The sequence below is a fragment of the Drosophila innubila genome, chromosome X (assembly GCF_004354385.1).
Source record: "Drosophila innubila isolate TH190305 chromosome X, UK_Dinn_1.0, whole genome shotgun sequence".
NCBI lineage: Eukaryota > Metazoa > Arthropoda > Insecta > Diptera > Drosophilidae > Drosophila > Drosophila innubila.
The window spans coordinates 13411214-13436229 of NC_047626.1; the positions used below are offsets into that span (position 1 = coordinate 13411214).

General features: G+C 40.0%; 2 protein-coding genes across 3 annotated transcripts; one reads left to right on the forward strand and one right to left on the reverse strand.

Moving 5' to 3' along the window:
• Positions 1-516: 516 nt before the first annotated feature.
• Positions 517-18137, reverse strand: LOC117793582 (A disintegrin and metalloproteinase with thrombospondin motifs 7). The gene is made up of 14 exons (XM_034633936.1): positions 17989-18137; positions 17703-17871; positions 9427-9914; positions 9197-9359; positions 8100-8225; positions 7477-8027; positions 7305-7403; positions 7102-7215; positions 2558-2704; positions 1933-2498; positions 1727-1854; positions 1280-1657; positions 1037-1214; positions 517-964 (listed from the first exon to the last, which is right to left on the reverse strand). Exons 3-14 carry the CDS (start codon positions 9726-9728, stop codon positions 672-674), a joined length of 3045 nt encoding a protein of 1014 aa, XP_034489827.1. The 5' UTR covers positions 9729-9914; positions 17703-17871; positions 17989-18137; the 3' UTR covers positions 517-671.
• A 2945-nt stretch (positions 18138-21082) lies between these two features.
• On the forward strand, positions 21083-24183 carry LOC117793583 (NADH-ubiquinone oxidoreductase 75 kDa subunit, mitochondrial). Of its 2 annotated transcripts, XM_034633937.1 has the most exons (7): positions 21083-21188; positions 21362-21549; positions 21625-21956; positions 22020-22717; positions 22778-23109; positions 23176-23670; positions 23735-24183. In XM_034633937.1, exons 2-7 carry the CDS (start codon positions 21367-21369, stop codon positions 23900-23902), a joined length of 2208 nt encoding a protein of 735 aa, XP_034489828.1. In that variant the 5' UTR covers positions 21083-21188; positions 21362-21366; the 3' UTR covers positions 23903-24183. The 2 variants fall into 2 exon arrangements, with proteins under 2 accessions (XP_034489828.1, XP_034489829.1); XM_034633938.1 differs by lacking the exon at positions 21083-21188 and having other exon boundaries at positions 21352-21549.
• Positions 24184-25016: the final 833 nt, after the last annotated feature.

The following is a 25016-nucleotide window of genomic DNA, read 5'->3' on the forward strand; positions in this document are numbered from 1 at the left end:
CTAAACATATTGAAATTTAATTAATAATCTTTGATTTAATACCATTCTTTGAATTTCTGTAGGCTTCAAAAATCTTCTTGAAATATATAAATACTAAATCCTTTCCATAATATTGATTAGACAAGATGTGAAAATGCTTTAGAATTATAGCAAGAAAAAGAGAAACCTGAAAAATATGCCACTTTCATTGGAAATAATGAAGAAGCTTTTTTATATTAAATACTAGGTGAATAGTTTCGATACATATACAAATATGAAGAGATTCAGTTAGTTCCAGAAACTAAGACATTGTAATAATCATTATAGTAATCATTAGAGCTGCTTTTATTTAAATATCTTCTACGAAAGTTAAGACGTATGTTGGGAAAGCCAACTAAGAACTTCACAATTCTCTATAAGTTATTCAAGTACAATGAATGGAAGAAAAATTCCTTGAAGTACCTTGAAAGTCTCTCAATGCTGCTGGGCACTCGAACAGCCGATCGAACTTTGTTAAATAAATATGTGAGTATGTAGTATGTATTGCATGTCTGTCTGGATTTTATTGGTAGCTCACTTAAACTAGCTTTAGATTTATTGGTAGCAATAAATAGTTTCCTTCTCCATTATGCATTATCGTACCTAGTTGCAGTTGCAAGTCCTAGAAACGATTGCCAAGTGCAACTCAGAGCTCAGAGCTTTGTCCTGCACTCGGGCAGCGTCGCCTCACATGGCTCCGTTTCGGGTGGTCTGGACAGAGGATTGCACTGGGCATTCGCGACGACGACATCGTGCTGATCGAGACAGACAATGGATCGACGCCTCTGAGGCATCGGTGCGTCCGGCTGACGGCAGGTGACTGGACAGAATTGCCAGGGACCTGGCCACCAATGCGCCGGACACTGTTGTGCGGCACAAGCGCGAGTCTGACGCAATGGACGCTTGTTCTTCGCATGCGTCCAGCAGGGCAGCTTATCGGCCAACACTGCAAGGGAATAAGTTGAGAATCTGTATTCGATCTGCATTCAATCTGTAGCCACTTTGATGGCAAACTCACATTTGCCATTCTCATGGCAGATAGGCTCTCGATGCTGGACACCCCCGCCGCAGCTGACTGAGCAGGCTGTCCAGTTGCTGAGGCGCCAGTGATACTGTCTTCCCGCACTGACATTAAACGCTGGCAGCGTGAACTCATAGTAGATGCCCGTGTTGCTTTCGTTGCCGCGCACGATCGCCTGCAGATCATAATTGAAAATAATTTTGATTAGGAGATTGGGGGACTTGATCATTCAACACTTACGTATAACGCTATCGAATGCTGTATGGGCTGAGGTATTTTGATGGTCTCCTGCTCGTCCTGGCGATCGTAAAGGCTCTCAGCACCGGCGATCTCAAGTTCACCAGGCATGGAGATTAAGCTGTCGCCATTCAAATAGAACTTATCATTCCCCTCAGCTCGCCCAATTGCCATAAAGTGGGTCGAATTGGACAGCTCCTTGATCAAAATGTGACGTGCTCGAGCGGGAATGTTAACGATCTCCACGTAGACACCGTCGCTAACGTTAAATGCCTCCCTGTAGATCTCCTTTATGGGCTTGCATTGATCACCAGAACCGCCACAGACACCGCAACGATCGTCCTGCACGTCCGAGTCAACGATCCAATCGCAACCAACTTTCTGAATAAAACGCTTGTTTAATTGATCACGCCGGCCGATTATCACGAATCAGATGCCAGTCGAACTTACCTTGCAGATGCCATCGATGCACAAATTGTTCGTGCCCAGCGTACAGGGTGTGCCATCTAGAACTGTTTCGCCCCAATTGGCAATGATCGTGTCATCCACATCGCTGCAAAACAGTCGACAGGGATTGTCTATGCCAAAGCAAACACAAGGATTATCAACGATCAGCTTGTGAATGAGATGTGAACGGATGAGTATGATGCACTTACTCTTGTCAAAGAACGGCAGCCACTTGTATGTGGCACCCTGATAGCTAACATTGTCATAGCGTGCACACTGCTGTGCCCGAAAGCTGGGCTCGTGCTCCGGACAGGGCTTCTTGCGGCAGATCTTATAGCGCTTGCGCTCGCCAATGCAGAAGGCGCCGCCATTGGCTGGCACGGGTGAGTCGCATTCCCGCTGCTGAATGGATACACCGCCGCCGCAGGTGCGTGAGCATTCGCTCCACTCGCTCCAATTGCCCCAGCCGCCTTCAATGGGCGGCATCTCCTGCATGCGAACGCATTTGCCATTCTGGCACCACTTGTTCTTGCCACAAGCGGTGCCTGGTGCCGTGGGCCGCATGTTGGTCACACACTCGCCATCGACGCGACACCACAACGTCGAACAGAACTCGTGTGGTGCCGAGCAAGCGCCCACATCGCTGTCCGTCGTCAAATTGAATTGCATGCGGCACTGCCGCTTTGCATTGTAACGCTCCCCTGGCAGCGCCTCCGGATACGTGTACTCATTGGCATTCTCCGGTGAATCGTCCAGGCACTCGCCCAATCCCTGGCTGCAACGAAAACTCTAACTGTGACCTCAACCACTTGAAATTCACTTAGAAATACTTACTCAAGAAAATGGGTGATATACTTGCGACTGCAATTCGACCAGCAAACCTGCAGCGTATCCGCCCCAAATGTCGGCGTCATGATGTGCACTATCGAACCCATCCGTGGATGGCAACCAATCTTGGCCGTGTCGTGAAACATTCCAAAGCTAACAAAAAAATTGAAACTTGAAGTCAATCGGAACAGCATAAGACTTTACGAGTGTCTTAAGATTTCTTTACGGAACAGAAGATCATAGAGTAGTAAGTGTATACTTATTATGGGTACTCTCAAAACAGATTTAGATAAGATCTTCATTATATTTTTGCAAATCTTAATCAGTTAACGAAACGAGCCTTTTTTTTTACAAAATTAATTAACTTTAAATGCAGAATGAATTAAGAAGCCAAACCATGATCAAAATGACATTCCGCTTTAAAATCGGTTTAGTTTTGACAAAGTTATACAAACTTCAAATTAATCGAACTTTGACCTTTGACCAAATTTACAAGTCAAAATTTATGTCCGATTTGACATGTTTTTTTACAGAAAAATGAAAGGACTCAGAATCAAATTTAAAGTGTTGTATTATACTATTTACGCTATAAGGAGTTGATTAAAAGTGAAAACTTGAGATTTACAATTTTGAATTTTCAAAATTTCAAAGGGGGGACCCTATGGTATTAAAATCTAAGCCCATATCTTGAGGGAAATTTTTTTTTTTACGAAATTAATTGACTTTAAATGCAGAATGTAATAAGAGGCCAAACCATGATCAAATTGACATTCCACTTCGAAATCGGTTTAATATTTACAAAGTTATGAAAGTTTTAAGTTAGTCAAATCAGTGACTTAGCAACTTTACAAGTCAAAATTTTTGTTCGATTTACCATGATTTTTTACAGAAAAATGAAAGGTCTCGGAATCAAATTTAAAGTGTTGTTTTATACTATTTACGCTATAAGGAGTTGATTAAAAGTGAAAACTTGAGATTTACAATTTTTAATTTTCAAAATTTCAAAGGGGGGACCCTATGGTATTAAAATCTAAACCTATATTTAAATTTTTTTTTTTACGAAATTAATAAACTTTAAATGCAGAATGAATTTAGAGGCCAAACCAATATCAAAATGACATTCTGCTGGAAAATCGGTCCAGGTTTGACAAAGTTATGAAAGTTTGAAGTTGGTCGAACCATTGGCCTAGCAACTTTACAAGTCAAAATCTTTGTCCGATTTGTCATGATTTTTACAGAAAAATGAAAGGTCTCAGAATCAAAAAAAAAAGTGTTGTTTCATACTAATTACGATATAAGGAGTCGATTAAAAGTAAAAACTTGAGATTTAAAATTTTTAATTTTCAAAATTCCAAAGGGGGGACCCTTAGCATCGAACCCATGATTTAGAGGAAAATCTTTTTTTTTTACAAAATTAGTTAAATTTGAATGCAAAATGAATTTAGAGGCCAAATCAAGATCAAAATGACATTCCACTTGAAAATCGGTCCATATTTGACCAAGCTGTAAACATTTTAAGTTGGTCTGATTTTTGATCTAGCATCTTTACAAGTCTAAATTTTTGTCCAATTTGGGATGATTTTTTACAAGAAAATAAAAGGTCTCCGAAACAAGTTTAAAGTGTTGTTTTATACTATTTACAAACTGAGCAGTGATTAAACGATTAAGCGAAAATAAATAAATTTTCTAAATGTACAAAATTTGAATACAAAATCTGTTCAGTTTTGATCAAGTTATGACAGTTTGAAGTTGGTCAACTCTTTGACCTTGCAACTTTACCACAAGCGTACCAATACAAACGTTTCGGTTTTTCGTTTTTGATAAAGAATTTATTTTGGTTACGGTTTCATTACCGGTACTTAAAATAAAACGGTTAGTTCCGGTTTTATTTCCTGTTTAGTTTACTAGTATGAGCATACAGAGTGCATCTTTGAATAAGTTCAGTTTTTCAGAAAAAGTATGATGAAACAAAAGGTCGCATGCGACATGTCGAATCAAATTTCCAGTTCATTTTGAATCAAATAAAAAGCATTATTAAGATGTATCAATGCACAACATTTTGGGATTAGATTTGATCGGGTAAATCGGTGTTCGAACTGTTCACCGTAAAAGCGACTTTTGTTTCAGAAGCATGCGAATATCTTTTCTTAAACAAACTATTGCCCAAAATCAACCTTAACAGCAATTATATTACTAATCAATATTACTAATCAATATAATAAAATGTTTTGGCATATGTTCTATTCTCTTCGAATGCGTACGAATGTCAAATTGGACATTTGAGAATTGCCCATATGCCATCAAAACACAACTTACTTCACATCTCCCCTTGCCACCCACCCGTCTAGATTTATTAGTTGTATTGTCTTTGGGAAACGAATAACAAACAAGCAATTTGTGCCACGCTGTGCGACAATCCGAAAGCAAGTGAAAAACCGGATTATTAGAATAGTGCTTAAATCAGCACAAAAACAACAACAACAGCAGCAACAACAACCACACACACATAACAAGAGAGAGTGAATCAGCATATCTTTAGTCCAGTGGCTGCCACCTGACGATGACCGGGCAACCCAACGACAATCAAACCTAAATTGCACAACAACTATAACAACAACAACAACTTTCCTACGCGTGTGTGTTTGACGATTGAACTGCTGATCTGGTGATCCGATGATCTGGCCGGTTGAGTCAATCAGAACACGCCAGACTGACGGGCACTTGGCTGCGCTTATAAGGCGTTTTTACAAAAATCCACTTGGCACGAACATGAAATGAGATAAGCCTACGACAACCGGACAGTCGGACGGACGGACAGACGGACAAGTGCAACAACTGTGACAGCCACTGCCTCTGGCTACCAAATGGTTACGTTTTCCCTAGCCCCCCCTCCCACCACCTTTCCCATACACTGCTTGTGTTTTCAGGGCTGCACAAAACAGCAACATGAAATTAATTGCCTACTTAAACTAAGTAGACTCAATCATCAGTTACCTTAACAAAAAGAATATACTATATAAATCATGTCCAATTGTGTTTGTTTTTGAACAATTTTGTGTTTTAAGCTTAAAATTATGTTTATAAGATAACTGGTACTTTGATTCCATGACAATTTTATATAATTTTGAAAGTCCTGATCATAACAACAGTTTTAATACCAATCTTGTCAGGATCGGACTAATAAGCTATTTCCACGACCACTTACATTTGCTCACATTTGAATGTGGCTCATTTTTGGCTTTCCACGACCAAATGAGAAACTGTTAAGACATTTGATATCCACCCAAAGCTAAACAGTTGCTCGATTTCTGTGCACAAATTATAAAAAGCTGACAGTAACCACATGTCAATATTTATTTTGATATTATAATTGGCGCAAATTTAATGCCTACCGTTTTTATTGAAGAAATCAGCTGGTTAAGGTGATAATTGCTTTTTTTTCTTGAGCTTATCTATAAAAATCGGGCGTTCGATAAAAAAATACTGAAGTTCGCCAAGGCGAATGGCAAAAAATGTTATCATTCATTATGAATGTGCCAAAATGATCATTTGAAATTTGTACTGAAATTAAGTTCACATTCGGGCCGAATGATGCAAATGGCGTCGAATGTGCCAAATGTGCTGTCGTGGAAATAAGCTATAAAAACACTAAAAATATGCGAAAAACAACATGATTACAATCTCGAAAAAAAAAAAATAAATTCTTCTACTCAAAAAGCGGGGAATTGTTAGGAATTGATATTAGAACTATGGTTTCTTGGGTAAAACATTATTTTTCAATTAATTTGGCCCTGCTTAATGTCCACGGCTAAAATTGATCGTATCGTTACTTACAGCTTTTCTTTGTGAAGAAGAACTTACTAATTTAATTTCATATGAAAATACTCCTTGAGACTAACTTGATTTAACAATTTTAACAACTTAAAGGCGTCAGTAAAATTACGATTTTCTTAGCCGTGATTATATGATGAACTATCACAGTTTCAAGTCGCGATACAGTGATTCGAGTGTCCATCCCTAGTTATGAGTGTGTGTTTTGTCACTTGGTCTGCGACTAATTGAGTTTGAATAGCGGAGGAGGCAGCCACCAAGTAGCGGGGCGGGGTGTGAAGGGGGAATAGAGGGGAGGCAAGTGTTTTGGTGATCAGTGGGCGTGGAACGCAGGCGATCATTGTCACAACACACGCAGGTGTCAAAGCATCCGTCGCGTCCACTTCGAGGCAGCCATTCATTGAATCATTTTGATGCAGTTACTTGTTGCATTGATTCATTCATTGATCGAATTGGGTTGCACATAAATCTTTGGCTGCGATCAATTGATGCATTTGCGTGCGTTGGCCGCATGCCACTTGCCACTTGCCACTTGTCACTTGCCACTTGAGAGTTGCCACTTGAGAGTTGCTGGCTGCAAGTGCATTTTCATGTTGGCCAACAAGTTGCAAGTTGTCTATTGGTTGCATGTTGGATTTATTTGGTTTGCATGGGTGCATGTGTATGCAAATGTTGGCTACATCCAATTGGCATCTCAACTGCCGGAAGTGGCGACTTACTTGTGCCCCAATTCGTGCGTGATCGTGTGGGAGAGCATGATGCCGTTGTCCTCGTTGACGCTGCACGATTGCTTTGGCTTGCACATGCCGCCCACATTGGCCAATCCCAGAGTCCTGCAACCAGATAGAGCAAATGAACAAATGAACAAATGAACACATGAACAGATGAGCAATCAGCAATAAGCAACAGATATGCAACTTACATGCAATTGTTGCCGCAAATGTTTTTGCGCGTTATCAGTATGGCGACATCATGATGATGCGGATCATTCTCGCTCACCGAATTGTGTTTGTGCTGCCAGCTGCAACACTTGAGACGCTTGAGAAAGACACCTTTGCTGTGTGTGTGTGTTTGTTGGATTGCACGTCACTTACCTGCAGAATCGATCGAGATTCTTTTGTGCATTCTGCGTTAGATTCAGCATGGGCTCCGTATCATTATCATGCAGCTCAATGATGCGCACCACAACGATCTCAATGGCATTGCCAATGCTGGGATCTTTGTATAGTGCGGATACCATATTCATGATGGTCAGCAAATAGCCAGTGACATCCTTGTGAAATGCCGACAATGTCGCATCCGCCACAATGAGTGTCTCCACGTGCCTTGGACTGCTAATCGAACGTCTGTCCCGTTGTCTGCCATGCTCCTCCGACTGAGTGTCGTATTTGAATTTAGTGTGCGGCTGTGTGTGATGCTGATGATGATGATGATAATGATGATGATGGTTGTGATAGTTGTGTTGGTTGCGGTGGTGCGGGCGACGGACTTGGCGACCTCCTTGAATCTTGAACTTGCCACTCGGCTGCCACTCCAGACGCGTTTCCATGCGTGGCCGCGGCTCACGTGTCCCGCAATTGCTCACGTGTCCCTTGTTGCGATGCTCCTTTCGCTTGCGCTTGTGTCGACGCCTCTGCTTTGTTGCCTACAAAATACAAATGGCCACAAATGAGTACATGCCACACAGCTACAGCCTGCAACGATTTGTCTCGTTTACCTTCTGCTTGGGCTTCACCGAGGAACGCTGGAACACAACATGCGGATGGCCGTTGATTGGATGCGCCGCAGAATGCTTGGATGGCTCTATGTAATACTCATTGCTGGCCGTCTTAATGTGCCCCACCTGGTCGATGAAGACAAATCAAAAACGGGAGAGGACACTTTAACAAACGAAAGACTTAGGCAACAAACTTGCAATTGCTTTAAACAGATTATAAACTAGGGAGAAAATTCAAGTAGGGAAATTCAGATAGCGATACCCTCAACAGGATTTGCAATCAGTGGCTGACCTATTTCATTTTTAGCTACATTTCTATATTTTAATCTAGATAATACTATATACTTATATAAAATACTTGACAAATAAACCGCTGAGACTGATTTTTTGGTTTTCTTATTACTAAAATTTATGATTATAAATTTGCTTTGTAATACAGTCGAACCTTCCTAACTCAAATCACCATTATCCAAAGAAAAAGTTCGACTTATGGAGAATTTGAGATATGTATCTTTTTTTTAAGTTTGTTAAAAAGAACTACGAATTCATTCAAGTTAAATTGTGATCTTCTTAATTTTTTTGTATCTTGTAGGGCTTACAAGCTTACTTAAATATGAAAAAACAATCAAAAAGTAGTGACTACAAACTCATACATTTGAATTGTATGCTGTTAAATTTTTTTTATCGTTTAAGTCAATCAAAACTTAAGAAATCAAAAATAAGTTACTAAAATTCGCACACTTCAAATGGCTTTTACTCTTACTGTAGTATACTTTAACTATTAAATTTTCTCTCATTCTTCAAGCTAAAGAGAACTTTCAAAATCGAAAATTTTTAAGGCGTTTCAAACGGTGATTATTGTTGATTTTCCCGAAAAATTCGACTTAACAAAAGCATGTGCAAATATTTTTGTTCGAGTTATGCAGAAATTCGACTTAAGGAAGTTCGAGTTACGAAAGCATAATTGTTTGTCATTTGCTTAATAAACGCTATTGCCACTCAATTTTATTTGAGTTAGAGAAAATTCGAGGTAGTGTATGGTTTTTGTTTTTTTTTTTTTTGATAAGTTTGTTCTTGGTTTTCTCAATTTTACTCACCAGACCGGAGCAGGTAGATATGGCGACATTGGCCGACGGCTGACCACGCACCTTGCCATGAAAATGACAGTTGAGCTGATGCGCAGAGGGTGATGAACGGGTTCTCAAATCCCGACGATGTCGCTCCACAACCAGAAGCGGCGCCAGAAAGTAGCTGTGTGGCCTGCAATAATATGAAAGACAATGGAGGACAATGATGGCGCCAAAGGCAGCGCAATTTATTCACTCACGTCAGTTCCAGGTGCAGCGTCTCATTGGCCAACGGCAGCTGAAAATGCAACTCTGGCTGTGCATTTGGTTCCAGTGTCTGGTCGGCGCTACGCCGATGCCGATGCCGTCGATGATCCCGATCGTGGGCATACTTGAGTGTGTGTGTCATAAACGCGCCATCGGCATGCACACGTCGCGGTACCACCAGCTGCCCCTCGCCCTCCAGTAGCGCATCTGTGTGAAGGCCATAAAGCTGAAGGCCAGTTCCATAGCAGAACCACAAGCAGAGCAGGGTGCTCACACAAAATCGCTTTATTCTCATTCTTAAGTAGATTTCTTCAATCACACTAACTCTTTCTGTCTTTCTTCTATCTGCTTTCAGCTTTCGGTTCCTCTTGGGATGTCTTAGCCGTTGTCAATGCGTCTCAGCAGCTTGGCAATTAGTGGACACATGGCAGCGATTGCATTATATGCTCGCCCATAAAGCGATTCCCCACCTGGGCGCTAACTGCAAAGCAAAAGTGTACAAATGATATGGTTAGAGGTTTTTATAATTCACAAAGCTTGTATTTTTATTAATCAATTTTGAAATCGCTTGATCAATCCACAGTTTAAGTTCATTCAATTTATAGCTGACATCAAATCAGTTCTATTTCATCCCAATGAAACTAGTTGAAGGAAGCACTTAAACATCAAATTCGATTTGATTTATAAATTTGGAGTAAGCATATTGATAAACTTCTACCAAAGTGATAAAGTGTCAGAATTTCTGATGTCTAAATCAAAAAACCTCTTTACGAGGTAAAAGTCTAGTGACAAAACCCTATTCATGACCCAAAGTTTCTGATATCCAATTTTTTAACAAACATTTCAAATAAGAACAAGTTCTTATTATAAAAATAAATGTTCTTAAAATGTAAGTAAAAAAATACAAAAAATAAGGAACATTTTTTAAATTAAAATTTTTTTCTTGTTTTGTTTTGATATTTATACATTTTATTCTGGCTTAGTAATCTTATAAATGTTTTTTAGCTGTGCTTTTTTTTTTTAAATGGTCTTATTTTAAGAACAAAATATTTAAGAGGAATGTTTTAATGAAGTTGGTCTTTTTTCAGTGTAAATATACATATAATTAAATATTAATAAACGCATTGTTTATGTGACTTTAATCCAATCCAAGATTTTTTTGCATTATTTATAATAATACAATGTGATGCTATAGCCAGATCAAAGAATGTCTTTAGGCTGAGATTAATTTAGTAAATTTAGATTAATATGGCAATAAAAAATGCAATGGCATGGTGATATAAGGCGACTTTATACTCGTATGACTAATATAAATGGAATTAACTCACTAAGTGCGTTAAGCTCTAATCAGATAATTCATTTATAAGACTTGTATACTGATTAATCCAAGATTAATGCCATATTTGAGTCAATTTGGCTCAGCTAATATAAACAACATCAATAACAACAACGACAAGTAACCACAGAAGTGTTGGCGTCGCTTTAGGTTAAGATTTTTATTTTTTATTTTTGCCATTGCAATGAGATTGAATTTCAATTGTGCGCATTTCATCAAAGTTGTTGTTATAGTGGTTGTTGTAGTTGTGGTTGTAGTTGTTGTTGTTTTTCCGGTGCTTGTTGCAACAAAGCTGCTGATGAGGCAGCAATTTGTAGCTGGACTGTGGCGCCACTGCTGATTGGCAGTTGAGTTGCACATTCAATTGAAGTCAGCGCTTCGCACAGGACACTTGCACTCGATGGGCCGACAGTTGTGCCTAGAGATGGGCACGGGCCTTTTCGGGCTTCGTGTCCCGCGTGCCTCTTTTAAAAATCCACTGGCTTTAGACCTGAAAATCATAAACGGGCCTTTTTCGTTCGGACTCGGGCCGGAGCAAAACACCTGAAGCCCGGTAGACCCGAAATGTTACGATTTCTCACTTTCTTTTCATATGGATTGATACGATTTTTTCTGTAATAATTTGCTGCTAATATCATTTCTTTTATCGATATGCATCGATATTTTTATTATATTAAGCTTAATTTTTTTACCTATCAAATGCGTAAGAAGAAAAACATAGAAATTGCTAAAATGAGCGTAGATAAATATCTGGTTTTTACATAACAAAAAGAAAATTTAAAATTTTGTTCGATTTTGGAAAAAAAAAACTGAGAATATAGAAAAAAAATTTAAAAAAATAAAAATAAATTTTGGGTGGGGCCGGGGCTTTTTGAAATTATGACCGGGCCGGACCGTGCCGGGCTTGAAAAATTAAATTCGGGCCCGTGCCCATCTCTAGTTGTGCCACATGCATGATGCAAGCCTGGCCAGACAACAATTATGGCATAAATTTCTACGAAAATATGCAACAACAACAATCACAAAAGAAACTAGTCGGAAAGACTATAGTCGAGATCCCGACCATAGAATACCCGTTACTTATTTCAATTTATATAAAAGTACTTTATTGAAATTACTATCTAATAAAAACTACTGCATACTTTTGGGTGCTTGCATTGACTTAATTATTAATGACTTTGGTTAGCTATTACTGTTGATCTACTTTTTCGATCCTGCTGCGATTAAGTGGGATAATAGATAACATTAATAGATAACGTAAATAACTATAAAAAATTGAAACAAACTTGATCTGCGTGGGAACACATATACTTTATAGGGTCGGAGGTGCCTCATTCTCCCTGTTACATTCACTCCAACGAACACAATATACCCTTTTACTTATTTTTTAAGTAACGGGTATAACAAAGTAAGAAACTAAAATATAACCTATTTCTAGACAATAAATAAAAGCTGATTTGCTTTTAGCTTTTTGGCGAGCTAACGGCAATGGAGATGGAAAGATTTGGTGACTTGGAAGAGGGGATTGCGAATGTGAAAATGTATATGTTGATATATTGGGCAGTTCCCAAAAGAGTGGGAGAGAAAAAAGCTAAGGAATAGAGAACGAAAACAAAAGAGATAGATAGACGAGCAATAAAATTGAGCAAATAATTTGAATGCGGTGTTTCAAGGACAAGCACAAAAACCACACAACAACAATATCATTTTTGTCATTATCAAAGCAACACACGACAACTTAATTATTCAACAGATGACGAAGTCTCCACCAGCCAACAACTAACTAGGCAGTTGGGAGATGAAACTGGGAGCTGAAGCTGGGAACTCGTTGTTGTTATTGTTGTTATTGTTATTGGGGCTGTTATCACGATCACGATTTCTAATTTATGATAAATGTTGGCAAATCCATTAATAAAATTAAACAAAGCTCATTAGCTTGAAAACAAATTAAAAATCTTTTCTTTTCAATTTGCCAAGCGCGAAATGTGCCAAAAATATACAAATCGTATGAGAAATTCAATTCCTGGCAGCTGCAAAGAATTTTGTATATGCTTCCCAAAGAAAATCAAAACAAAATAAAGCAAATGAAATAAAGAAAAGAGTTTTTTGAGTTATTTTTACTAAGCTTAGACGATATCAGAACTTTAGGTAAGAAGGATAAAAAGAGTGGAATTGAGTCTAAATACAAGAAAAGATGCATCAAAAGTCATTTTCTTTGACCGAAAGCTGCGTAAGTTTTATTCTTGAATAAACATTTTATTATATTCCAGATCGGGATGACATTTTTAGGGCATATAGAACCTACAAACGTTAATTTATGAATAAATGTAGTGCATTATGCTTAATATTTTTGGATCAAATAAAAAGCATGATTAAGATGCATCAATGCAGAACATTTTAGAATGAGTCGCATTAAGTTATTAGCTCAGGAATCGCTGTAATCAGGGTATGAAGTGTTCGTCACGAATCCGAATTCTGTTTTTTGTAGCTGCCAATGTCTTGGTTTTTAATTAATTATCTTGAAAACTAACCATTGACCAAATTTCAACTTTCCACCAATTATACTGTTTATCAAGAGCTATACGTTTCTCCTTTTGTCAAAATAACAAAATGTTTTGTCTAATTTTTTTCACTTTGAACGTACGAATGTCGCATTCGACATTAGAGAATAGTATGAAATCTATCTGTTACACGCATTTTCCACTCCGACATGACTCACTGACACTTAGGATTGACAAATGTGATCAAAAATTCAGAGACTGTCAAAGAGAGTGTATAAAGAGACACAAATTTGGTTGGCGCCTTGAACAGGCGCCGTTGTAATTTAAATTTAAATTCAAATTCAATGCAAAAACCCAGCGTGAGCATAATGTTGACAATAAAATGATGGTTTAACTCAGCTTCCAGTTTCCAGTCTCCAGTCCCCAGACGCTGTCTTCCCTGCCTCATCCTGATTTAAGCTGCAAGGCATTCTCATTTGCAGTTGCGGCAAAACTTGAAAGAATCGCACAAAATTAGCAAGCGCCACATTATCATATGTTAAAAGCGTTACAGTCTCAGTTTTAAGTCACTGTCTCTGGTCCAAGTCTCGGTTTGAGTTCGAGTCGAGTCCAGTCGTCTTCCAGACTTAAGAGACAGTCTGTATGGCAATCGCCATTGGCGCTGTTCATTATGCTGCACTGCGTCGGCTGAGAGGCGCCACTTTTAATTATCAATCAATCACATTTGACGGCTCCCTCCATTAAATGTCAGTCAATTGATTGAATTTTCATTTGGACAACGACAAGCCAATACCCATTCCTATTCCCCCAACTATATGCAGTCGCATCCGCATCCGCAGAGCATTGATCAATGATGTTGTCTGCAGCTCAGTTGGCCATGGTTCATTGGCTTGCCAATTGCAATTGCTGGCAATGCTGATTAATGAACTGCGCTCAAGTCAAATGAACAATGCATCAGTATTGATGTGCTTTCGATCACATCAATGGCAATTGAAGCTTTTTTCAGTGTGCATGAGATGTGTCCGTGTGAAAGCTCTTTGTGGTGTCTCATTCAATATTTAAGCAACTTGATTTATCTTATCGCATCGCATGCTTATGTAGCTTAATATTCATTCAACCCACGTGCGAAATGATCTCACATAAATAGTTTCACCGCTACTCGGGCTGTTTTCTTCAATCGCCAAATTTCACTGCAGTCCTAGTTGAAACATAATCATTATCATTATATATATATACTATGTACATATTGATTTTGTATTTGCTTGTGGTTTTTTCAAGTGTTTTTTTTTTAGGTGAATTGTTACTGTCCAAAAATTGACATTTGTCAACAGCTTTGTTGACGCTTTGCCTAATTTATTGGCCACGTTTTGCTGTCGCTTTACATTTGGCTAGTCGATCACATCATCATCTCATGATAATGATCATCAACATCGTCACCATTTGCGACAACGCCGACAAACAGAGCTCTACTGTTAGATCATCTCAACTTTGTATGCAAATAATGCGACCTCAAGACCAAAAAAAAAAAATATATCACAAAAAATTCCCAGAAAAAAAGAATAATACTCCATACCTTAGAAGGAACGCAAACGAAATCGCAAACGAAATTCCAATAAGGCGAAAACTAGATTTACTGTATACCCTTGGACTTAACGAAGATGATATATTACAATATTACAATCTATTATTTTTTTCAATACAGATATATAAAAAAAACTGTTTCAAAGCTTCAATGGAAAACAAATAAATATTCCTGTAGTGGACCATTTTATTTTGTTAGAGTTCCAAGTATTTGCTAGCTATTTGTAACTTATTTATTGCTATGCTTTCAAATCTATTCTCTTATTCTACATAAATCCATCAAAATCCTATATATTTTTATGTAAGATTGATAAAACTTTTAAATCACTACAAAAGTTATGTCGAAATTTGTGAAAGCCCTTCAGATTCATTTAACTCTACCTTGTGACAATACCTAATTTATCAGAAGTAATTGCGAAATATCTGCACAAAATAAACTTACATACCCGTTACTTATTTAAATATATAGATAAAAGGACTTTAAGGAAATTACTACCTAATAAAAACTACTGCATACTTTTAGGTGATTGTATTTCTATAATAACTTTATTAACAACTTTGGTCAGCTATTGCTTCTGTTCTTCTTGTCCGTTCTTGCTGCGGTTAAGTGAGATTATAGATAGTATTAATAGATTACGTTATTTACCATGAAAACTGTATTATCTTAAAAACTGAGGGTGTGGTGGTTTTTCGCGATTAACGGGCGCGGAGGTGGGCGTGGCTTAAATTTGAAGCAAACTTGACCTGCTCCAACGCATTTGGAGTCTGTGGGTGAAAGTTTGGTATCTCTATCTCTTATAGACTCTGAGATCACACAGACGGACGGACAGACGGACGGACGGACAAACGGATATGGCTATATCGACTCGGCTGCTGATGCTGATCAAGAATATATATACTTTATAGGGTCGGATGCCTGATTCTCTCTGTTACATACATTCCGAACACAATATACCCTTTTACTTATTTTTTAAGTAACGGGTATAAATACTTAAAATCACAACATCTATTAATATTAAAAATTTCGTGAAATTTATGGATGAAGTTGTTAAACTTCTTATGTTAATAAAGTAATCTTTAATGATCAATGAAAAGCTTTCATTGTTTTGTTTTCTATTTTTAATAAATACTCGTTTTGAAACTCATCGAGAGGTCGATCTAATTCTTAGTTTGATAAATCTCTCGACAATCGTATTACGAGTAGAGTATTTTGATTTGTTAGTGCTCAATTCTAAATAAATAGTTGAGGATCATCTGCCCACAAGCCATGTGGCCAGACCATATCGTGAAGAAAATACCACAAAAAAAAAAAGTCAATGCTAGCATAAATGAAGGGGGCTGGGTATAAAAAGATTTCACTTGAAGCGATCCAGAGACGAGACCAAAGCAATTTGTACGCCTACCAGTTGAGACTCCCATTGTCGGAGCTTCATTCATTCACATATTTTTCATTCATGCGTTGTAGATTCATTGAGGCACACACGCGCACACATAGACGCACACACACACACACACACACACACGCATACACCCAAGTCGACACACAGTTTGTATTTTTATGAATGAAATGAAACTTTTAACGTAAAATGCGGAACGACAAACGTTTGCTTGGGGATAAAGGGGTCAGTGGAGGGACGGAGGGGGGGTAGGTCTGCACTGTTGGCTGTCCAGATCGCCCGTAACTCCAAAGATACTCACATACATATGTAGAGCCAACTTTGTTGTTGTTGTTGTTGTTGCTGTTGATGTTGTTGCTGTTGTCGCCGTCTCGAGGCATATTTTAATTTCTTTAGTGCCGGGCGTCTCCGCGTCGGTTCCATCGCATGTGGGCCGAAAATGTATTTTTTATGGCAAAGTCGATTTGTTTCTTTTTGTGTATTTTGTCTCTCTTTCTTTCGCTTCGTCTCGTTTTGGCGCTCTGACTCCAGCTTCTTGTTGTACAACAAATGCAGGCCATAAATTTTGCACAGGCGTTTCTTGGGATGGCCACGAATCGTCAGACAGACAGAACAAATGAGACAGAGCGATAGAGACAGATAGAGCGAGAGAGTGAGAGAGAGATAAACTGACAGATAGACGCACTGCAGTTCACAAAATACGATATATAAAATCATTTAATTTGATTTGATTTGTTGTGCCTCATACATTGTTGTTGCTTTTAGCCAAAATTGCGCCGCGCGTTTATTTTGACCATTTTTGGGAGTTGCTTGTGGTATTTATTAAGCTCGTCTGGCTTTGTGTATCTCTCAGATACATACATATGTATGTGTATCTGCAAGTTTGCTTGTGCGGTAAGTCTGCTATTGTGTGTGTTTCCGTGTGTGTGTGTGTGTGAGCGCTGGCTGAGATCACACAGGAAATTAGCTTAATATATGGCTACTGTTTTGCCCGAAAGGCAACAAAAAAAAAAAAAAAGAAAAGAGAAACAACTGAAAATAGTCAGATCACGAAAATAGCAAAACAAATAACAACTTTTTGCTGTTCGAAGTTTCATCAGAAAAACAACAAAATATACTTCAACTCATACACTTGACCCTAAATTGTTATTTTACTATATGCATATATCAATGGGTGATAATATCGATCGAATTACGGACCTACTCAAACACACCTGATCAATAATGTTTTTCCTATTCAAATGTGCCTTTGTGATATGGGATTCAACTGTAGATCGAATGAATTGCTTGTCTCAGAAGAATTACATTTATTAAACTCAGGCATCGAATAAAGTTACTCGTAAATTAATTTGAAAATTTCATATATTATAGATAGAATTATTTTAGCTTGATAAAATCTCAACCAATTTTGTTCCTCTGGGCTTACTTGTCTAAGATACACCCCGTATACTCACTCAGTAATTGTCCGCGTTTATTGTTGCCTCTCTGCCTGCGATTGTTTTTTTTTTTTTTATTTATTAAGTTTTTTTGTAATTTTGTTCTGAATGAAGCCCGTAAAGACGGTAACCGCAAATGCCGACGACGTCGCTTGTTGTAATTATGGTGACGATAATGCTAATAATGCTTATGATTATAAAGTTAAGATGATGTCAGGTAAATGCTGAGGGTAACGACGTCAATTTGGGGCGTCCAAATCGTCGGATTCGTACAACAAAAAATAGTAAAAAAAAAAACACTCACATACAAAAAACAACAATTTTCGATGACTAAGCGAATTTCGATTTTGAATTAGTTTCTGTTTCCGTTTTTCAGCATTTGTTGTTGTTGCGCATGCGCACTACACGCGCTCTGCTGATAAAGCACACGCAGAAAATGAGATTACAAAGCGAAGCACAAACAAAAACAATAATCAGTTTGGCGCGCGTTCGCCGATTGTTTATCGATTCAGGTTCAATTTTAATACAATCGATCGTTTCGATCTTATTGTGCACACATTTACACACGAAAGCAGGCACACACACACACACACACAGGCACACACATACGGACACGCTGGCGCAGTCGCCGTTCGGACTCAAACTAAGTGAAAATTGCAAGCGGGCACTGGTTTTATTTGAAGGAAAGATTGGGGAGCCCAATGCTAGTAACAGTGCCAGTAACACACACAAGCACGCACACACAGAGAGAGACACAAACACAGTCAGAGTCAAAGCCGGAGCTCAAAAAACCGAACGAGTGCCGGCCGAATAAGATAAACGAACGCACGAGCGAACCGACCGACAAACAAGCAAACCAGTGTTGCCAGCTTAGCATATTTCAGGCTAGATCTAGCATATTTGAAAATGGAAAAGCTTTTAAAATTTGCAAATAGCTTATAGCCATAAATCTAGCATATTTTAAAGTTCATATCATATTCTATATATCGAGCTCTATTTGCATATTTTAAAATGTTTCAAGGCATAAAAATATCGGAGCTTGTTCTTGTTTGCAGATTGTTACGTGAGCTACATCGATGTGTTGGGTAATGTATGTGCATTGTTGTATTGCCGATATCCTTCTTCAATTTGGAATTGGGAAATCAAAAGAAAGTGAAGCTTGCAAAAATCCTAAAAATAATAAAAAAAAAAATCTACAATAACAGCATTAGTTTTTGAAAAAAACATACATTTATTATCAATATTCACAATAGTCCAATCACAACTAACTTATTTAATTTAAATAAAAATCGAATGATTTGGTATGTTTTCTTGCATTTGGATATACTTTAGCTTGTTTTCCAGCATCTTTTCTTTTTAGCTTTTTTCGGCTTATTTTTACTCAGAATCTAGCTTATGTGGGCGCTCAACAACTGGCAACACTGAAGCAAACGCGCGATCACAACGCGTCGTTTTACCCAATGTTTTTGTTGTTGTTGTTATTGTTGTCGCTGTCGTGAGACGCCAGCTTCACAGCGGCAGTGCAGCTTTTACAATGAAATTGCTGATGGCAGCGACGTCGCGGCGTGGCGCGCTCTCAATGAAGCTGCTGCTGCGACGCGGCGTCTTACTGCCGCGTCAGCTGCATGTGACCCCCAGCGAATTCCCTCCGAAAGGAAATGCAACTGCCGACAGTGACCCTGTCTCTGTCTCTTTCTCTCTCTTTCTGGCCCATTATCAGCATTGTCATCGGTTGGAGTAGTATTATTTGTTGTTGTGTTTGCCATACGTATAATTATGATCATATCTTGCATATCTCAAGAGTGCTCTGTCTGTTCCACAAACTGCCATAAATGAAGAGGCGGCGCCGTCGGATCCGATTCAATCCTCGGTTGTTTTGCTGTTGTTGTTGCTGCTGCACATCAAGGACGACACCGTTAAACGCAGAGGAAAACACAAACGCCGGCAGCGTAAAATGAGGGGTAAATTGTTGAAAATTATCACATTGTTAAAACTCTAAACAACGATGCCCGACGCCAGTCCAGTCCAGTCGAGACAAGGAGAGCAGGAGAACTTCCATTAACCATTAACCATGCGGCGGCAGAGCGCGCAAAAATAGCCACAAGAACAAATCACATTATTAGTCGACGTCGACGGCGACGTAGACGTTGTTGCACGTTATTTTTAAAAATTTGTTGTATGGCGCCCCGTTTGATTATTAGGCGCCATGCGGCAATGGCGGCGGCGTTTGGCGGCAAATTGTGGCGACACGTCTGGAGCGTGGCAGCAGCAACAACAACAATGGCAAACAACAATGAGAGTCGTACATGAGCAGCAGATACAAATGCGATAAAGTAAAGGAGAAACAACGAAAAAAACAAACTGAGATACAAGATAAGAGCAATGATGCACGGGAATGGTGAGGGGGAGGGGGAGCGACGCGACGCGACAGCAAGCAGACGCCAGCCTAGACGCGACGCAGCATCGTCGCCGACGCTAACGCCAACGTCGCTGCTGCTGCTCGACTGTTGGTGATGCCAACAGATATCAAGCACGTCTCAATCTCGAATCTCTCATTCAGGGACGGGTTTGGTCAGAGATTTAGTCAGAAAGGTTTTTGCCGGCTTGATGCGGCGTCTGCTGCCACTGCCGCCAACGCTGCTCAATTAACAATGAAAAGTCGGTCTGGTACGTCATAACATATTTTTATCTGATTACCAGGCAAACAGACAACAGACTAGGCACAAATCGTGGCTACCTTCCAAGCGTCATCATCATCATCATCATGATCATCATCCTTGCTATCGTTTATTTGTATGATTTTTTCGCGTGACTCTCATGTCCGTTGTCTAATCAAATTTAACAGATCTGACTTGTGGCGCCGCAGTCTCATCAATGCGACGCCAAATGCTTTACCTGTCTATCTACATATGTTTGTGTGCGTGTGGCGCCAACAATGGTAAATGATTGCAGCTCAACTGCAACTAAATGAATTGTGACACACTGCTAACATTAAATATTGCTTATTGTTGTTGCATTTCGTTGTTTTGGCGACACAATTAAATTCTTATTTGAAAATACAATTTGAATTTCTGGTTGAAAATCAAACAAGTCTGGCACACGTTGCCGGCGACATGTGAATGGCAGCTGCTACAAAAGAAGTAAACAAACCACAAACAGCTGTGCATAATAGCGTTGCCAGATGTCGCTTACAATTGCAGGGCTGCAAATACAATGCGGTTTACAACAGATTGCTTAAATTAAACTAAACACACAATTTCCCATTGCTGTCCCTTATAATATAATTAAATTTGCAATGCATATAGATGATATTAAATTGATTTCATTTGGCCGAGCATACTAAAAATTTGCTGTTTGAATGCGGCGCGCATTAAGACAGCTGTCAACCAAACAGCTGGCAACCCTGCGCACAGTTACAGTACGACTGTCAAAAGCGATAATAAAAGTTGTCTGCTCGGCATTAAAAAATTTTTGTAGCGCTGCTAAATATTTTCCAGCATATCGGTAAGTTTTGTTTGTGTTGTCCCCGAAGAACTGAAGTGAATTGCCAAGCTTAGATGGCAATGGCATGCAAGCTAAACCTGACAGCAACAAATCGATAAATAGTCGAAAGTGGCTGCTTGGCCTGCTTGCAACTTATGTAATTGTGCGTAAAGTTGTCAATTGTATTGTTGCAGAAAATATGATACGTGCACCGCTAGTGAAGGCGCTGGGCGCACTCGGCTCACCCACACATCAGATCGCCAGCCGAGCGGTGCGCACCAGCGCCGTCGTGGCCCAAACACCGGCCAAGGCGCCCGAGAAGATCGAAGTGTTTGTCGATGATATTCCCGTGAAGGTGTTGCCCGGCACCACAGTGCTCCAGGTATGCTATACATATGCTTACATCAATATATATTCATTTCAATACATTGTTTATGTAACCTGAAATCCTCTACAGGCTGCGGCTGAGATTGGTGTGGAAATTCCACGTTTCTGTTATCATGAGCGTTTGGCCGTCGCCGGCAATTGTCGCATGTGCCTGGTCGAGGTGGAGAAGTCACCGAAACCAGTGGCTGCCTGTGCCATGCCCGTCATGAAGGGATGGCGCATCAAGACCAACTCCGATTTGACCCGCAAGGCCCGTGAGGGCGTTATGGAGTTTCTGCTCATGAATCATCCGCTGGATTGCCCCATTTGTGATCAGGGCGGTGAATGTGATCTGCAGGACCAGGCCATGGCCTTTGGCTCCGATCGCTCACGCTTCACGGACATTAACTACACGGGCAAGCGGTAAGCATGAAATGTGATCAATAATTTTAACTGAAATCATTACATTGTCGCTTTCTTTTTTAGTGCTGTAGAGGATAAGGATATTGGACCGCTGGTCAAGACAATTATGACACGTTGCATTCATTGCACACGCTGCGTGCGCTTTGCCTCCGAAATAGCCGGAGTCGATGATCTGGGAACCACAGGACGCGGCAATGACATGCAAATCGGCACCTATGTGGAGAAGCTCTTCCTCACCGAGCTCTCGGGCAATGTGATTGATCTGTGCCCCGTCGGCGCACTCACCAACAAGCCGTACAGCTTTGTGGCACGTCCCTGGGAGATCCGCAAAGTGAGCAGCATCGATGTGCTCGATGCCGTTGGCAGCAACATCGTTGTGAGCACCCGCACCAATGAGGTGTTGCGCATCCTGCCACGTGAGAACGAGGACGTCAACGAGGAGTGGCTGGCGGACAAGTCGCGTTTCGCCTGCGATGGTCTGAAGCGCCAACGTCTTGTGGCGCCCATGGTCCGTATGCCAAATGGTGAACTGCAGGCTGTCGAATGGGAGGGTGCTCTCATTGCTGTGGCCAAGGCTCTGAAGAATGCCAAAGGCCAGATTGCGGGTGTTGCCGGTCAACTGGCTGATGTGGAGGCAATGGTGGCACTTAAGGATCTGGTCAATCGCCTGGGTGGTGAGAACCTTGTCACCGAACAGGACTTTATCAAGGGCAGCGGCATCGATGTGCGCTCCAGCTATCTGCTTAACAGCACCATTGCAGGTTAGTGATGATTAACACCTGGTCAGGTCACTTGTGTAATCCTTGCATATCTGTCTGTAGGTCTGGAGCAGGCTGATGCTGTCCTTCTTGTGGGCACAAATCCCCGCTACGAGGCACCGCTGGTCAACACACGTCTGCGCAAGGCTTACGTACACAATGAGCTGCAGATTGCCTCCATTGGTCCCAACATCGATTTGTCCTATGAGCATGAAAACTTGGGCGCCGATGCCGGCCTCATCAAGGATGTCTGCAGCGGCTCTCATGCTTTCTCCAAGGTGCTGGAGGGTGCTAAGAAGCCAGCGATTATCATTGGCGCTGACCTCCTAGAGCGTCCCGATGGTGCCGCCATTCATGCCACCATTTCCGAGTACTGTCAGAAGATTAGGAAGCCGGTGAGTGCGCTGTTTCAGTTCCATTAGCATTCCATTTATAATTGTCATCAATTTGCAATTGGATAGGATTGGAATCCCTTCAATGTCTTGCATAACAGTGCTGCCCAGGTGGGCGCCTTTGATGTGGGCTACCAACCGGGACTGCAGCGTGTGTTGCAAGGACAGCCAAAGGTGCTGTTCCTGCTGAACGCCGATTCTGGTAAATTGAGTCGCGATCAGTTGCCCAAGGACTGTGTGGTTGTGTACATTGGATCCCATGGTGACAATGGTGCCTCCATTGCCGACGTTGTGCTACCTGGAGCTGCATACACGGAGAAGCAAGCGATCTACGTTAACACAGAGGGCAGATCACAGCAAACATTGCCAGGCGTGTCGCCTCCAGGCATGGCACGCGAGGATTGGAAGATTTTGCGCGCTCTCTCGGAGATAATGGGCAAACCATTGGCTTATGACACACTCGATGAGCTGCGCTCTCGCCTCGATGATATTGCACCACATCTGACGCGTTTCGGCGAGCTTGTGCCGTCGGCCAACAGCGAAGCCAGCGCACAGACAACACCCGTAAGTATCTCCGACTGTATTGAAGTCACGTTGTTTACTAATCCTTCTTATGCATTTGATGCAGAGCAAATCCATCAGTGGCGGCGCCATCGACGTGAAGCTCAAGGAACTGCGCGATTATTTCATGACCGATGCCATTTCCCGCGCCTCGCCAACCATGGCCAAGTGTATATCAGCGGTCAACAAGCAGCAGCGACAGGATGAGGCGGCCAAGCAGAGTGCAGCCATCTAAACGGATGCGGATGCGGATGCAGATGCAGATCTGATCTGATATAACATAAATATTAAATAATTAATGTTGTTTCTTTTTTTTTTTTTTAATTGGTATCTTGTCATTTTGCTCTTTACTCAATTTAACCGAGCAGAGATTAGCGGGCAGCAGAGAGAAGCAAGCAGAAACGAATGCAAAAGATGCTATTTAAAAAAATATTGAGCGGACGTCGAGCAATTTTGTAAATGTCATTGATATTGTTGTAAACAAACAATTATACAATACGAAACTAGGAGAAAAACAAAAACTTAAACGCAAAATAAACGTGAAATAGAAAATACAATACTTCAAATATATCAAAGCTTATCACGAGTTCCGTAGTTTAGCGTACTCGTAAATACTATATATCTGTTTCCATATCTCTATCTCGCTTTTAAATATGTAGAAACACGTTGCACTCTAATTAGTGTAAAGAGATCCGGCAATATTTCAGGACACACCAGTTTTACTTAAATACTTGATTTATTGCAATACTATTATGAATGAATAAGGATTATAAGCCGAAAAAAATTCCCATTTATTTAGCTTATTTGTGACTCAGCTGTGTTACCTATACCTGTGTACCTATAAGAACGCAATCTAATAGGTTTTATCTAAAATTAGTCTGGGCTATTTGACTTCCAGCATATATAGATTACAGTTCTCTATTAAATGATCTGGATTTCAGTTACGTTTAGCAACTTCAATCGGTTCATATCGGTAAAGTTTACGGTTTCGTTTATGATTTTAACTCCTCAAAAGTATACAAGATATGAATATGAAATCTTATATGCAATATAGAACAAGACATAAATATGTATAATATTTCTGCATTATTAACTCAGTAATATGGTTACATCTTCTTTAAACAGTCGGAGATGCCCCTTATATACATAGGGTCATGGAATAACAATCGATAGCTGCGAAATAATCAACTTCAGGTATCTTTGAAAGTCTATCTTCGGCTGGTCTGAGATTTAATAAAACTGCTTTAGAATTGTGAAAAATATTTCACCATTTCTTGGTAAATTCAGTTTAAATTCGCGTTCAAGTCTTAAAATCTTGAAGGATGTATTTTTTCTTTCTTTCTTTAAAA